The sequence below is a fragment of the Amblyraja radiata genome, chromosome 23 (genome assembly GCF_010909765.2).
Source record: "Amblyraja radiata isolate CabotCenter1 chromosome 23, sAmbRad1.1.pri, whole genome shotgun sequence".
Classification (NCBI taxonomy): domain Eukaryota; kingdom Metazoa; phylum Chordata; class Chondrichthyes; order Rajiformes; family Rajidae; genus Amblyraja; species Amblyraja radiata.
Window position 1 is genome coordinate 28,553,143 of NC_045978.1, and position 16,552 is coordinate 28,569,694.

General features: G+C 42.9%; 1 protein-coding gene across 8 annotated transcripts in view; it reads right to left on the reverse strand.

The window, feature by feature from the left end:
* Positions 1-16,552, reverse strand: part of LOC116986401 (eyes absent homolog 1-like) — a 216,486-nt gene that overhangs the window by 129,187 nt on the left and 70,747 nt on the right. For 6 of the 8 annotated variants that reach the window (XM_033041902.1, XM_033041899.1, XM_033041901.1 and 3 more), the window contains exon 2: positions 9,040-9,164. In XM_033041902.1, coding sequence (XP_032897793.1) covers positions 9,040-9,160 — 121 coding nt within the window. In that variant the 5' untranslated portion in view covers positions 9,161-9,164. Of the gene's footprint in view, positions 1-9,039; positions 9,165-13,279; positions 13,284-13,963; positions 14,053-16,552 lie in introns of those variants that run through there. The other 2 variants (XM_033041903.1, XM_033041896.1) reach the window with 2 other exon arrangements.

Consider the following 16,552-nt stretch of genomic DNA (forward strand, 5'->3'; position numbering starts at 1 on the left):
GTCAGCATGGATTTACGAAAGGTAAATCATGTCTGACGAATCTTATAGAATTTTTCGAGGATGTAACTAGTAGCGTGGATAGGGGAGAACCAGTGGATGTGGTGTATCTAGACTTCCAGAAGGCTTTCGACAAGGTCCCACATAAGAGATTAGTATACAAACTTAAAGCACACGGCATTGGGGGTTCAGTATTGATGTGGATAGAGAACTGGCTGGCAAACAGGAAGCAAAGAGTAGGAGTAAACGGGTCCTTTTCACAATGGCGGGCAGTGACTAGTGGGGTTCCGCAAGGCTCAGTGCTGGGACCCCAGCTATTTACAATATATATTAATAATCTGGATGAGGGAATTGAAGGCAATATCTCCAAGTTTGCGGATGACACTAAGCTGGGGGGCAGTGTTAGCTGTGAGGAGGATGCTAGGAGACTGCAAGGTGACTTGGATAGGCTGGGTGAGTGGGCAAATGTTTGGCAGATGCAGTATAATGTGGATAAATGTGAGGTTATCCATTTTGGTGGCAAAAACAGGAAAGCAGACTATTATCTAAATGGTGGCCGATTAGGAAAAGGGGAGATGTAGCGAGACCTGGGTGTCATGGTACACCAGTCATTGAAAGTAGGCATGCAGGTGCAGCAGGCAGTGAAGAAAGCGAATGGTATGTTAGCTTTCATAGCAAAAGGATTTGAGCAGGGAGGTTCTGCTGCAGTTGTACAGGGTCTTGGTGAGACCACACCTGGAGTTTCCGTGCTGTAATTGTTATATGGTTATATTGCAGGCAGGTGGGACTAAGGGAAAAAAATTGTTCGGCGCGGACTTGTAGGGCCGAGATGGCCTGTTTCCGTGCTGTAATTGTTATATGGAGTATTGCGTACAGTTTTGGCCTCCAAATCTGAGGAAGGACATTATTGCCATAGAGGGAGTGCAGAGAAGGTTCACCAGACTGATTCCTGGGATGTCAGGACTGTCATATGAAGAAAGACTGGATAGACTTGGTTTATACTCTCTAGAATTTAGGAGATTGAGAGGTGATCTTATAGAAACTTACAAAATTCTTAAGGGGTTGGACAGACTAGATGCAGGGAGATTGTTCCCGATGTTGGGGAAGTCCAGGACAAGGGGTCACAGCTTAAGGATAAGGGGGAAATCCTTTAAAACCGAGATGAGAAAAACTTTTTTCACACAGAGTGGTGAATCTCTGGAACTCCCTGCCACAGAGGGTAGTCGAGGCCAGTTCATTGGCTATATTTAAGAGGGAGTTAGATGTGGCCCTTGTGGCTAAGGGGATCAGAGGGTATGGAGAGGAGGCAGGTACGGGATACTGAGTTGAATGATCAGCCATGATCATATTGAATGGCGGTGCAGGCTCGAAGGGCCGAATGGCCTACTCCTGCACCTAATTTCTATGTTTCTATGTTTCTAACAGCTCAGGCAACATGTCTGGAGAACATGGATAGGTGACATTTCAGGTTGAGACCAATCTTCAGACTGTGTGGCAGGGAGAAGAGAAGAAAGCACCCTGCCACACAGGGGAGAGGCAGGACAAAGTGTGACAGACTGCTGTAGCATAAAAATTGTTTATTCTATAATTACATTTCCCACAGGTAACTTTACCAGACTACCTTCACTCTCATGTGCTCCTATCCCCAATTTTAAAATCTAAGCACTACAAATGTTAAGTGATGGGGTGTATCACAAACATTTACATTTCCACAACTTAAAAACATATCATAAAAAATTGAGCTGAACAAATAGTGAAAACAAATAAGCCAAGGAAACCCTACCTGCTTCCACTACCTGCAACCTCCGGCAACCACCTGCAACCTCTGGGAACCGCACGGATACCTTGGGTGGGGCGCAAAGTCTCATAGAATCATAGAAAGTAGGTGCGAGAGTAGACCACCAGGTCCGTCGAGCCCGCACCGCCATTCACTCATGGCTGAACACCAAACAGACACACTTACCCACAAACAGTAGACACAAGACACAGAACACAAGACACTACCCTCCCCTTTATACCGCTATCACCCCTCTCCACCCCAAGAACCGCGTGATCTCCTGGGGGAGGCAAAAAACCGGATAAAAACCCAGGTCCAATTCGGGAAAAAAATCCGGGAAATTCCTCTCCGACCCCAATCCAGGCGATCGACATTTGTCCAGGAGATCACTCAGGTCTACTATACTAACCATACCTAGGTCCATATCCCTGCCCTCTCCCCGTAGCCCCTTATCCCCTTGGCAGCTAAAAAACCATCTATTTTCGACTTAAATATATTTAACGTTTCTGCTTCCACTGCTCCCTGGGGCAGTGAATTCCACAAACTAACCACTCTCTGGGTGAAGAAGTTCTTCCTCATCTCAGTTTTAAAAGAGCCCCCCCTCACTCTGCAACTATGTCCCCTAGTTCTAGCCTCCCCGATCATTGGGAACATCCTCGGTGCATCCACCCGATCAAGGCCCCTCACGATCTTATACGTTTCAATGAGATCGCCTCTCATTCTTCTAAACTCCAAAGAGTAGAGTCCCAGCTTACTTAACCTTTCCTCATATGTCAATCCCCTCATTGCAGGAATTAATCTTGTAAACCTTCGCTGCACTGCCTCCAGGGCTAGTACATCCTTTCTTAAGTATGGACCCCAGAACTGTACACAGTATTCCAAATGTGGTCTCACCAATACCGTGTACAGCTGCAGCAAGACCTCCGTGTTTTTATACTCAATCCCCCTAGCAATAAAGGCCAAAACTCCATTGGCCTTCCTGATTGCTTGCTGCACCTGCATACTGACTTTTAGTGATTCATGTACTAATACCCCTAGATCCCTTTGCGTTGCATTACAACGCAGCTCCTCCTCATTTAGAAAATAACTTGCCCTATCATTTTTTTCCCCAAAGTGAATGACTTCACATTTATTAGTATTAAATTTCATCTGCCAAGTTGTTGCCCACTCACCTAGCTTATCTATATCCTTTTGCAGACTCTTCCTATCCTCCTCATCCCCTACTTTCCCTCCCATTTTCGTATCGTCCGCAAATTTTGATATATTACACTTGGTTCCCTCCTCCAAATCATTTATATAAATCGTGAACAAGTCTCCAGAGGTTTCCGTTCAGGTTTCCGTTCAGGTTTCCGTTCAGGTTTCCTAAGTGGGACAGGGGCATTTAGACTTTAGAGATACAGCGCGGAAACAGGCCCTTTAGCCCACTGAATCCGTGCTGACCATTAGGGACAACTTATAAATTATTAGGGACAATTTACAATTTACAGAAGCCAATCACCTACAAATGTATACATCTTTTACGTGTGGGAGGAAACCGGAGCACCGGAGAAAACCCACGCGGTCAATGGGAGAATGTACAAACTCCGTACAGACAGCACCCGTAGACAGGATCGAACCCGGGACTCTGGCGCTGTGTGGCAGCAACTCTACTGCTAGTGGCACTGTAGCGTCCAGTTCCTTTTCTCCAGAGATGCTGCCTGGCCAGCTGAGCTGCTCCAGCACTTTGTGTCTCTCTCTCTACATATTTACCTACACAGTTGTTGCAAATGTTGTAAATACCAGCAGGAGCAAAGATTCAATTCAGCTTGGCAAAACTATTTTCCTGACTTTGGCACGCCTGAAGTCTTAGGTCTCTTGCTGAATAAATTCTCCACACCACAGTTTTGTAGTGTCACGATTTGTGAATGAATTTTATTATGAATTCAGTTCTTTAGCATGTGTTTTTCTCTCCAAAGGGTGAAAAGGTTGAAATGTCATGTCTGATGGGTTTTTGGAGCCAATTTTCCTCTTTGGGATTGGCAAGCTGTGCTTCCACTTTTGTAAATGATGCCATGGTCAGGCGTTTGAGCTTGTGGTGGATTGTCACACAATGAGGATTCAGGAGATAATGTGTCAGGAATGATATGTTCAAGGTATGAGTCGTTGAACTTACTGAATAGATAGTTATTTGCGGTAAATGCACTGGGTTGCAAGTTGCAACACTTTACAAACCACACTCGTATTCTACCTGACGTATTGTTTCACAAAGGGGAACGTGCATTAGAGGCAGCCACAAATCCTTTCTCACAAACTGATTTTGGATGTAGAATTAAAGGCAGTATTTTAAAGGCAGTGAATGTTTGACAGTTTGGCAGTGAAAATATTTGGACTGGCACATGGATAGGAAATGTTCAGAGGGATATGGGCCAAATGCGGGACAGTGGGATTTGTGTAGATGGGCAGCTTGGTTGGCATGGGCAAGTTGGGCCGAAGGGCCTGTTTCCATGCTGTATGATTCTATGACACTCTATGATCATTAACAGCATCTCCCCCTCACAGGTGCACCTTAGGGTTGCATGCTTAACCCCTGCTCTAATCTTTTTACACCCATGACAGTGTGGCTGAGCACAGCTCCAATGCTATCTATAAATTCACCGACGACACCACTTGGTTGGCTGAATCACTGAAAGTGTTGAGTCAGTGTACTAGGGAGAGATAGAATACCTAGTTGAGTGGTGCCACAACAACAACCTCTCACTTAACATCAACAAAACCAAGGAGCTGATTGCTGACTTCACAAAGGGGAAGGTGGAATACCACACACCAGTTTTATTGGCGGGAAAGCGGTGGAGAAAGTTAGCAGCTTCAAATTCCCAGGCGTTAAACTAGGCGCTAAACATCTTGGATGACCTCTTCTGGACCCAGCACATAGATGCTATCACGTAGATATCTCAGCAGCACCTCTACTTTCTTAGAATTTTAAAGAGATGATGGTATGTTTCTGAATACTCTAACAAACGTTTTACAGATGTACTGTGGTACCCTGACTGGTTGCATCATGGCTTGGTACAGCAGTTCCAAAGCACAGGAACGCAAGAGGCAGCAGAGAGTAGTGGGCTCAGCCCCGTACATCTTGGGCACAGCCCTCCTCTTCCTCTAAAGCATCTACGCGAGGCGCTGCCTCAAGAAGACGACATCTATCCTCATTGATCCCCACCATCCAGGCCTTGCCATTTACTCACTGCTACTGTCAGACAGGAGGTGCAGAAGTCTGAAGTCCCACACCACCAGGTTCAGGAACAGCTACTTTCCCCCGACTCTCATGTTCTTGAACGAATTAGCGCAACCATAACCCCACTTTGCCAATGGAACACAATGTACTTGTTTTTTATCTTTTCTAATTATGTTTTTGCGCTAATGATTTGTTTTTTTTCCAGAATTGTCTCACTTTTAGCATTTATGAATAATTGGTGCATGCATACTTTGTTTTCTTGTGTGTTTGGCGGAGTCGATGTGCTTGTGATACTGCTGCAAACAAGATTCTTAGTTTATTGTCACGTGTACCGAGGTACAGTGTAAAGCTTTTTGTAGCGTATACTCCAGTCAGTGGAAAGACTAGACATGATTACAATCAAGCTCTCCACAGTGTACAGATACAGGATAAAGGGAATAATGTTTAGGTCAAAATAAAGTCCAGGAAAGTCTGATTATAGACAGTCCAAGGGTCTCCAATGAGGTAGATGGTAGTTCAGGACCGCTCGCTAGTTGTTGATAGCATGGTTCAATTGCCTGATAACAGCTGGGAAGAAATTGTTCCTCAATCTGGAAGTATGCGTTTTCACACTTCCGATCCGCTTGCCTGATGGGAGAGGGGAGAAGAGGGAGGGACCAGGGTGAGACTGGTCCTTGATTATGCTGGTGGCCTTGCCGAGGCAGTGTGAAGTGTAGATGGAATCAATGGAAGGGAGGTTGGTTTGTGTCATGGTCTGGGCTGCGTCCATTGTATCTGTGCCTCGCTGTACTTAAGCGTACACCAATAAACTTAAACTTGAATCCTGCTATTCCCACCAGCTCACCATATCCTGGTAAATCCTGCTAACGTTTATCCTTAAAAGGCTTTATTCTTTTGAATTCATATGCTTCCTTTGGAATATTGCACTTTTCTCTGCCTCTGACTATCCATTAATATTGCCTGACAAGCAGACAGACGGATGGACGGACGCACGCACGCACGCACGCGCACACACACACACACACACACACACACACACACACACACACACACACACACACACACACACACACACACACACACACACACACACACACACACACCTTCACCTACCCGTTATGCAGGCGGGGACAGGGCAAACGGGGGGAGCACTGTCTGAGTGAAATTCACACGGTGAAAAGTCAAGGTGATACTGACACACACCGCGATGAACAAGAAGGTTGGTGCTGTAATTAAGAAGCTAAAAAGCTTGGTTCTGAAACCTACAAATGAGCCAATGAAATTCACCAGTCAGCACTGGCTCCAACCTCCGAGAACCTAGAAGAACCTTTGATCTCCTGGCAACCCACTAGGACCTCCTGACGACCCACCTACGGCACGAGGTCGCCAGGAGGTCCCAGTCTCTATTCTCGCTACTCTCCATGGTGGCTTCATTCTAGCCACCGCTAATTTTTCAACGTTGATAAATTTGAGGTGACCATGATGAGGCCGCGACTAGTTCTCAGAATGCGGGAACTCCTCACGATCTGCATAGTCTTCTGCAGTCACCTAAAAAACTCACCTAAGTGGGACAGGGCATTAGGGGTAAAATAATCTGATATTTACCAAAATATGCCTGGATCACTACTGGGTGGGGAGAGTTTCCCTGCAAAGGATTTGGTGAAGGGAATCAGGAAATATGATTAAAAACTGAATTAATCTTGAGAGAAGTAATTTAAGAATTAATTCCAGTGGAATTAAACAATGGCTTGTGAAGAAATTGCCACATTGCATCAACTGTGGACTGCATTGAAACGTTGAAAGAGAAAATTAATAGCCACCAACTTTAAGAGGTAGGGCTAGGCTAATTACTGTCGAGCACAGTGGTTTGTGGCTTTATGGTAGTCAGATTATGCCCTATACAGATAGAACTTTAGATACCACCAATCCATGGGACACATCCACCCAACTGTTAGTGGATGCCGTAGAATCGTCGCATGTAGAGTTCAACAATGTAAACATGACTTTGGATGGATCCAACAGCAAAGAACATGTAGTATCTGAGAGATAGAGGGCACATTGGAACATGTGATACCTATTACAACATGGCCTTTATGACCACACTGCAGCAACCAGTGACGTGTACACAAAGACTATTTTTGCCTCTGATTTCAATGAATAAATATTTCTAGTACGGGCGGCAGAAGGGGAAAGTTTCCAGAAGGCAGTCATAGTTAGAGTGATACAGTGCAGATACAGGCCATTCAGCCCAACTTGCCCACACCGGCCAACATGTCCCAGCAACACTAGTCCCACCTGCCTGCGTTTGGTCCATATCCATCCAAACCTATCCTATCCATGTACCTGGCTAACTGTTTCTTAAACGTTGGGAGTCCCAGCCTCAACTACCTCCTCTGGCAGCTTGTTCCATACACCCCCCACCCTTTGTGTGAATAAATTACCCGTCAGATTCCTATTAAGTCTTTTCCCCTTCACCTTAAACCTACTCTGGGCAAAAGACTCTGTGCATCTACCATTTCTATTCCTCTCATAATTTTATACAACTCTATAAGATCATCCCTCATCCGCCTGCACTCCAGGGAATAGTCCCAGCTTACTCAACCTCTCCCTATAGCTCAGACCCTCTAGTCCTGGCAACATCCTCATAAGTCCGCGCCGACCAGCAAGCATCCGTATACTCGCACTATCCTACACACTAGGGACAATTTACAATTTTACATAAATCAATTAACCTACAAACCTGTACATCTTTAATAATAATAATAATAATGGATGGGATTTATATAGCGCCTTTCTAATACTCAAGGCGCTTTACATCGCATTATTCATTCACTCCTCAGTCACACTCGGTGGTGGTAAGCTACTTCTGTAGCCACAGCTGCCCTGGGGCAGACTGACGGAAGCGTGGCTGCCAATCTGCGCCTACGGCCCCTCCGACCACCACCAATCACTCACACACATTCACACACATTCACACACAGGCAAAGGTGGGTGAAGTGTCTTGCCCAAGGACACAACGACAGTATGCTTTGAAGTGTGGGAGGAAACCGAAGCACCCGGGGAAAACCTACGCCGTCACAGGGAGAACGTACGAAATCCATACGGACAACACCCTGTGGTCAGATCAAACCCAGGTCTCTGGCGCTATAAGGAAGCAACTCTACCACAGCGCCACTGTGCCGTTCCTCATCCCAAATCTTATGAAGTCAGAATATTTCTTTGCTGAGGTATTCCTCATTTGGGAAAAAAATGGGACATAACAGACACAAGAATGGAATGAAGTCGAACCAGGAGTAAGCTATTTAGCCCCTTAAGCCTACCCTGCTATTCAATACGACCAGGACTGATCTGCCTAAGACTTCAATTCTTAGCCCGTTCCCAATAGGCCTGAATTCCATGCTTGTTCAAATATTTGTTTGCTTCCTCTTTAAATACATCCTATGATCCAAACTCAGCAATCTCCGAGGTAATATATTCCGCTGACCACTCTCTGCAAAAAAAGGTTTATTTTGAATTCCTATTGAATCTATATCTTTTAATTGTGGCCCATGGCTTTGTATGTCCCTTCCACAGACACACATGGAAACATCTAATAAGTCAAGGTGCTGAGAAATAGAAATTCTTAGAAATAGAACTGCATCAGTCTGAAGAAGGGTCTCGAACCAAAACATCACCCATTCCTTCTCTCCAGAGATGCTGCCTGTCCCGCTGAGTTACTCCAGCATTTTGTGTCTATCTTCAATAAAAATTCATTGTCAGTCAGTAGCACTATATGCCTTACATCCAATGCATTGTATTCTACTTCCAAATGCATCTCAATTTATGACACCATAAGGAGTGTTTATGGCTAAGGATGAATTCATAGGCATTTAGAATTGGCAGAAATACAAGTATATGTCATTGTTTTGATTAGGTGGCATGAAAATAATTCAGTGCATTCTGTTAGCTTACTCAAAAGGATTGTGACATTTCAATTATTAACTTTCCTGTCATTTCTCCAGTAATGATAATATGTTCCGTGATCAGATAGTAGCTGTTGGATTTGTTTCCCTACCTGCTTTGCCATTTGATGCTTCTGCGATGTTGTTGATATGAGTGTCCTGGAAGTCTGAATTGTTGGGGCACTCAATACTTGCAGTCAGATTGTGTTGGATCACCAGATCTAACATTTCCATGCACCTAGAAAGAAAAACAATGTTTTTTTAATCATTTGATAGCATGCACAAACCTAACCCCAACCCTACTGAATAAAGAACATTATGGTTACTTGTGCAGGAAGGATCTGCAGATGCTGCTTTACATCGAAGATAGACACAAAATGCTGGAGTAACTCAGCGGGTCAGGCAGCATCTCTGGAGAAAAGGGATAGGTGATGTTTGGCGTTGAGGCCCTTTCCGTCTGAAGAAGGGTCTTGACCCGAAACGCCACCCATCCTTTTTTTCCAGAGATGCTGCCTGACCCGCTGAGTTACTCCAGCATTTTGTGACTATTATGGTTACTTGCCCAGGCTATTCCAATAGACATTTCACACCCATGACCTCTACCTCCACTTGTATTTTACCTGAAGAAGGGTCCCAACATGAATCTCTAATAATGGTCCCAAGCCTTAGCTGAAGAAGAGTCTGACCCGAAATTCAACCTATCCTATGTTCTCCAGGGATGTTGTCTGACCCGCTGAATTACTCCAGCACTTTGTGTCCTTCTTTGTGAAACCAACATCTGCAGATTCTACATTTTACCTGACATATTTTTTCATAAACGGGAACTTCCGTTGAGTTTAGCCACACATCCCTCTTCACAAACCGAATTTGGATGTTGGGCATGTTGCACCAGTACATTTAAAGGCAGTGAATATTTTATTTGTAATCGCAGACAGAGATGCATGGGACAGCACTGTCTTTAGGTTCCTCTCCGTCATATACCATCCTGTACAAACATGGAACTACAGATGTAGGTTTATACACAAAAGGACATAAAGTGCTGGAGTAATGCCCTGTCCCACTTAGGAAACCTGAACGGAAACCTCTGGAGACTTTGCGCCCCACCCAAGGTTTCCGTGCGGTTCCCGGAGGTTTTTGTCAGTCTCCCTACCTGCTTCCACTACCTGCAACCTCCGGCAACCACCTGCAACCTCCGGGAACCGCACGGAAACCTTGGGTGGGGCGCAAAGTCTCCAGAGGTTTCCGTTCAGGTTTCCTAAGTGGGACAGGGGCATAACTCAGCGGGTCAGGCAGCATCTCTGGAGAACATGGGTGGGTGATGTTTCAGATCAAGACCCTTCTTCAACACTTTGTGTCCTTTCATCTACCACCCAGCCAGGAAATATATTGCCATTGCTTCCTTATTATTGAAGCCTGGAACTGCCGGCCCAATATCACCATGGGTGAAACTGTAACTTTTCAAGAAGTTAGTTCTCCAGTATTTTTACAAGTGCAATGGAGTCGAGATAATAAATGCTGATCTTGCCTGTGACATTTAATGTGCTGAAATTTCCTAAAAGTAAACTATTTCAACATCACCTCTTCAAGCTCTTTTTGATTACTCTATGATTGTCAATTTGCAGTTCAAAAATGCCCACAAAGAGATCAATCGAGATGTTTAGAGATATTGTAAGTATATCTATCAAAACTGAGAAATCAATTTTGCGCTATTGATGTTACATTTAAGTATTTTTAACAGTGAAACTTACATGTTGCTCTAGCACAACTATTGTAAAAATTCCTGAATATCCACCTCAGGGGCGGCACAGTGGCGTAGTGGTAGAGTTGCTGCCTTGCAGCCTCAGAGACTCGTGTTCAAGCTCAGTGTACAGAGTTTGTATGTTCTCCCAGTGACCGCGTGGGTTTCCTCCGGATGCTCCGGTTCCACTCATACTCTGACGTACAGGTTTGTAGGTTAATTGGGTTCAGTAAGAATTTTAAATTGTCCCTCATGTGTAGGATAGTGCTAGTGTACTGGTTTGCTGGTCGGCACAGACACGGTGGGCTGAAGGACCCGTTTCCACACTGTATCTCTAAACTAAACTAAGCTAAATCACCTAGAAAACATCATGAGATGTCTGCAGGACAATTTCGTACATAAGTTAACTTGGTAAGTTTTCACTTGGCATGGTAAGGTTTTGCTGAGGACCACAGAGGAAATCATCATAACTAAGAGTCTGAAATATGATCAACAATGAGAAATATACTGTGTCCAGAACAATCCTTAGTCATCACATACATTAGTTTAGCAACTCCCATTGGCAGATTATTCATTTGAAATTTGTACAAGAACATATGGTTAAAGTTTTCAAGAAGGAACTGCAGATGCTGGAAGATCGAAGGTACACAAAAATGCTGGAGAAACTCAGCGGGTGCAGCAGCATCTATGGAGCGAAGGAAATAGGTGACGTTTCGGGCCGAAACCCTTCTTCAGACTGACTATGGTTAAAGTTTATTTGTTTGTTACAGATGAGAGAAAAAACACTGTTTGCTCTTATAAAATATTCATTGATCCATTCTGAAGGGATTTTGAGAATCTTAAACGTCATTGCTCCGACTTTACTGGAGTTATTATCTATTACCCAAACCACACTGCCTTCAATAAATTATACAATTTGCCTGTATTAATTTTACTTATAATGGTTCTTATCAAGGTTTGCCCCTCATGTGTAGGATGAGACAGCATAGAACTAGTGTACGGGTGATCGATTGTCGGCGTGGACTCAGTGGGCTGAAGGCACTGATTCCACACTGTATCTTGAAAATCTAAACTCAATGGAACCAGCAAAGTACAATACTCATAACTAATTCAAATCACATGCTTAACATAGGTGGCCTAGTACAAATTTCTGCCCAAGCCTTTCCTAATCTGTGGCTTTCCTGTGATCAGAACTAACTACTGTATATTAGAAAATGGATCGTTGCCTTCACTCAGTCAGTCTTGGAGCAGGTGAGGTTGAAGGGAAATTTAGTTTAGCTTAGAGATACTGCGTGGAAACAGGCCCTTCGGCCCACCACGTGAGGTCTGCTACATGATTTTACCAGGTTTTATGCAAAAAAAAATCATTTCACTGTACCTAGGTACATGTGAAAATAAAGTATAATTGAATCAATGATAAAATGATGGCAGTAGGCTCAGTCTATTTGCTGAAACAACCAGTGATTTGTGAACAGTTACCATTAGAAGTATATTTTGCATTGAGAGGGAATGCTGGCGAGTACAATAATGCAATGGAACAGCTTTTAGAGAGTAAAAGTCTGCATATGGTCTTATTTAAGGAAGTAAGGGCATGATTGTTCCTTTCTGAGCATACAGGACCTTTGGCTTGAAAGGGATGTGCTGATGAAAGTAACTGCTTCACAACATGATTCTCAATCTGTCAATTGATTTGCAACATTAATGCCTAGAGCAAGTTGAAGCTGTGAAAACAGTCCAATTTCAGAGCCCAGCTGGTCTGACATTCACATGTAAAAGATCTTGAAGACGTAAAAGAGAAATAGAATGTGTGTAATAGTTCACTCTGATTCTGAAAGGCAAAATGATAACGTCTAGTTTTTGCTTGGGACCTCGTCTAATTTTAAGATGGACAGATCCCAACCTGGATTCTGGGAATCTTTTAATTCAATCCCTGTACATTAGCACTATCCTACACACTAGCGCCAAATTTTTAACAATTTTACCGAAGCCAATTAACCTACAAACCTGCACATCTTTGGAGTGTGGGAGGAAACTGGAGATCCCAGAGAAAATGTTTCACGGTCATAGGGAGAACGTACAAACTCCGTACAGACAGCACCCATAGTTAGGATCAAACCTGGGTCTCTGGCACTGTAAGGCAGCAACTCTACCATTGTGCCACCTTGCTGAACCATATGTTTCAATGTGCTAAATGTCACAATTGTTTGTACGGTTCTGATTTCTATGCTTTCATATTAATGAACACTAGAATATGGAGAGACTAAAAAGCAAGTGTGACTCACTTTGCGGTGGGGTTTCAAATAATTACATTGTGGCATTCATCTACTGCAAAAAGCTACCCTTGTACACAAAAGCCTTAGATACAAGTGACAACTGGTTTCAAATACAACAATATTATCTTTCCATGTGACTCAGACCTTTGTGGGGTCTGAGATGAATTCTTGGAGCCCCCAGGCAATGGTATATGATGCACTCGACATTTGCAGGAGTGTTCTAACTCTGGTCAGGGAGCAGAACACAAGAGGTAACAGCTGTGCGTGACTTCAAAAGATTCCCTCTGTTGCAACTACATCTGAGCATATGGATGTCCCTGAGTCACTTTTAAAAGAGCTCACCTTTCTCTTCATTGTTCTGTTAATTTTAGACTTTAGACTAGAGATAGAGCACAGAAGCAGGCCCTTATGCCCATCGAGTCCGCGCTGACCAGCGATCACCCCGTATACTAACCTATACACACTATTTTACAATTTACTGAATTAACCTACAAACCCTATACCTATTTGGAATGTTGGCGGAAAGCGGGGCAACCAGAGAAAACCCATGCGGTCAGGGAGAGAACGTACAAACTCCATACAAACAGCGCCTGTAGTCAGGATCGAACCCGGGTATCTAGCTCTGTAAGGCAGCAACTCTACCGATGCGACACTGGCTGCCCCAATTCTGCAGATAGCCAAAAGATTAGGGCCCATACAATTTCTCTTATCTATAGAAGTGCATAGTATGTACTACCTCAGGACACATGACCAATATATTTTGTTATAAAGTGGCATATTTTAATGGATATTTTGCATTTTAGTTTTTGCACATTTGTACTGGATCTTAAACATAAAGGATCTTCTAAGTAAACTTTATTTATTGCAAGCAAAGGTTGAGCCTGTTTGTCCAAAAAACATATTTGTCCCATTTTGGGAGACAGGCATTATATTGAGCATTTTGAGTGAGTACATCAGTTTGAGCCTATTGTACAGAAAATAACTTATGGAGGAAATATTCTAACTTGCTATCAATAATTCACTCACGTATTTCTTTCTACTTTATTAGTAATAGAATTGTCAAGGATGAGATTTCCTTTATTAATCTCATTATTCCACATGTTCCTATTTGAATCACTTTGTAAAAAGAAAAAAAATAGCTCATTTTTCATTCGATAAAAAAGAGTTACATTTATATAGCAACTTTCAACTCTTTTTCAACAACTATTTCCCTTGTATAGTGCCTTCAATAAAGTAAAATGTTCCAAGTCACTTCAAGGTATAGTTATCAAGTTCAAGTTGACATCAACCCACGTTTCAAGAGCAAGTAGGAACCCATCGTATTTTCAAGCATAAGGGTTGAGCAATATCAGACATATAATGCATGTATAATATCCGAAGAAGCGTCCTGACCTATTCTCCATGGATATTGCCTGACTCACATAGTTACTCCAACACTTTGCATATACATTGTAGTCAATACATTTCTATCAATACACTCTCTATGGAGTGTATATTTTATCTAGCTTTAGCAAATGATAAAATAATCTTGTTACAATGCTGAAACTATGGAGCAAAGTTGCTGGGCTCTTTAATAGTGGAATCACTATTACATATTTATTTTTGCAAAAATTGTATTTCATATGTTGGCAAAACTGATTTCTCAATAATTCACGTTAATGCCACCCATTTCCTTCAAAGTTAACAAATTTCACAAAATATTCATAAATTGAAAGCTAGACAAATTAACGGTGATTGCAATTCATTGTAACAATCTAACTTTTAATGCAAAATGATTAGATGAGTGATGTCATAGATGCAGGGAGATGTACAGCACAGAAATAGACCTTTCAACCCATTATGTCTGCCAAATACCAATGTAGAAATAAGGAACTGCAGATGCTGGTCTATGCAAAAGGACACAAAGTGCTGGAGTACGTCAGTGGGTCAGGCAGCATCTCTGCAGAACGTCAAAAGGTGATGTTTTGGGTTGGGACCCTTTTTCAGACTGAAGAAGGGTCCTAACTCGGTCTGTAGTCTATTATGCCTTGGCAATTCAAGTGTAGATTCAGACCAGTTCTGAAATAAAGATCTTTGAGATCAAATTCTGTTGCACCTTCCAGGTAAGATAATGACACCAATTACCCTGGAATCAAAGATCTGTATTTATTGTCATGTTCTGCTCTAGTCCCATGGGCCATTGCTCTATATCAAGGATATCCCAATCTCACAGATGAAGCAGTCAGATGACGTACTAAACTATGTAACTCATAGTCCTACCACATATATAGAAATGAATTCCCTGCTACAACTGGGGCAACTCAACCGGAAGCAAATGTTCACAGCACCCAAAAATATATTGATATGAGCAGTTTTATTGGCCCCTGAGCAAAAGGAGAGTTAAATCTGGACCTAAAATATAATCAAGGATCCTCTCAGCTCAACTGATCTCTTATCTCCTAGCTCTCACTGATGTCCTCTCAAAATTGACAAGGCATCATCAGACCCCATAGTTAGACTCTGACATTAAAATCAGTTCTATCATGGTCAGTGCAAATGTCTCTCTCATGTTTGGGAAGTACTGATCACATTTTCACTTAATCTATTTAATTCTGATAACAAATGATTATGAACTACAATTGTATATTTTAAACAGCTTAAAAGCAAGTGGGAATGAACATAATTTCCCACAGGCTTCCTTGGATTGATTAGTTTAACAAAGCATCGTGCTCAGACATTGTGGGCCCAAAGGCCCTTCTTGTGCTGTGCTGTTCGATGTCCTATGATACTGACCCTCTGCTGACACTCCCATCGCACAATGAAGAGGCATCATGAGGCTGTTATATTGCCAATGCAGCAATCAGCTGAGGCAGGTTAACCATGTAGCACCACCTTCATGATCGATATTATGGACTACAATATAATCCCCACATTGGTGCGGCACGGTGGCACAGAGGTAGAGTCGCTGCCTTACAGTGGCAGAGACCCGGGTTCAATCCTGACTACGGGTGCTGTCTGTACAGAGTTTGTACGTTCTCCCCATGACCGCATGGGTTTTTCCCGGGTGCACCGGTTTCCTCCCACACTCCAAAGACGTACAGGTTTATAGGTTAATTTGGCTTTGGTAATAATCGTAAATTGTCCCTAGTGTATAGGATAGTGCTACTGCACAGGGTGATCGCTGGTTGGCGCGGACCCGATGGGCCGAAGGGCCTGTTTCCATGCTGCATCTCTAAACTAAGCTAAACTAAATTGGCTAGTCTTATCTGACTTTCCTCTTCAAAACAAAATATTTTACAAATATGCGTTTGTAGCAAGTGCCACTGGAGGATGTCTTAAAATAGAGCATTTCAATCTTTTAGAATCCACCTTGAATTATGATCCTTTAATTCCTGGAAATGAAATAGATATGTTATACACTTTAACACAAAATGTTACAGTCTGCCAAAGAAATGACAAACTTGAGTATCTCGAATAAATAGGCCTTATTTCCTAAACCAAGGCTGCCAGTAATTCTGAAGCCATGTAACAATGCCATTCAGTTATCACAATCTTATGCTGCTAAATAAGCAGGAACCCGTCAAACTTCCTACACAGCAAGTAACTCTTTGCTTACCTGATTGAGGTGAACTGACA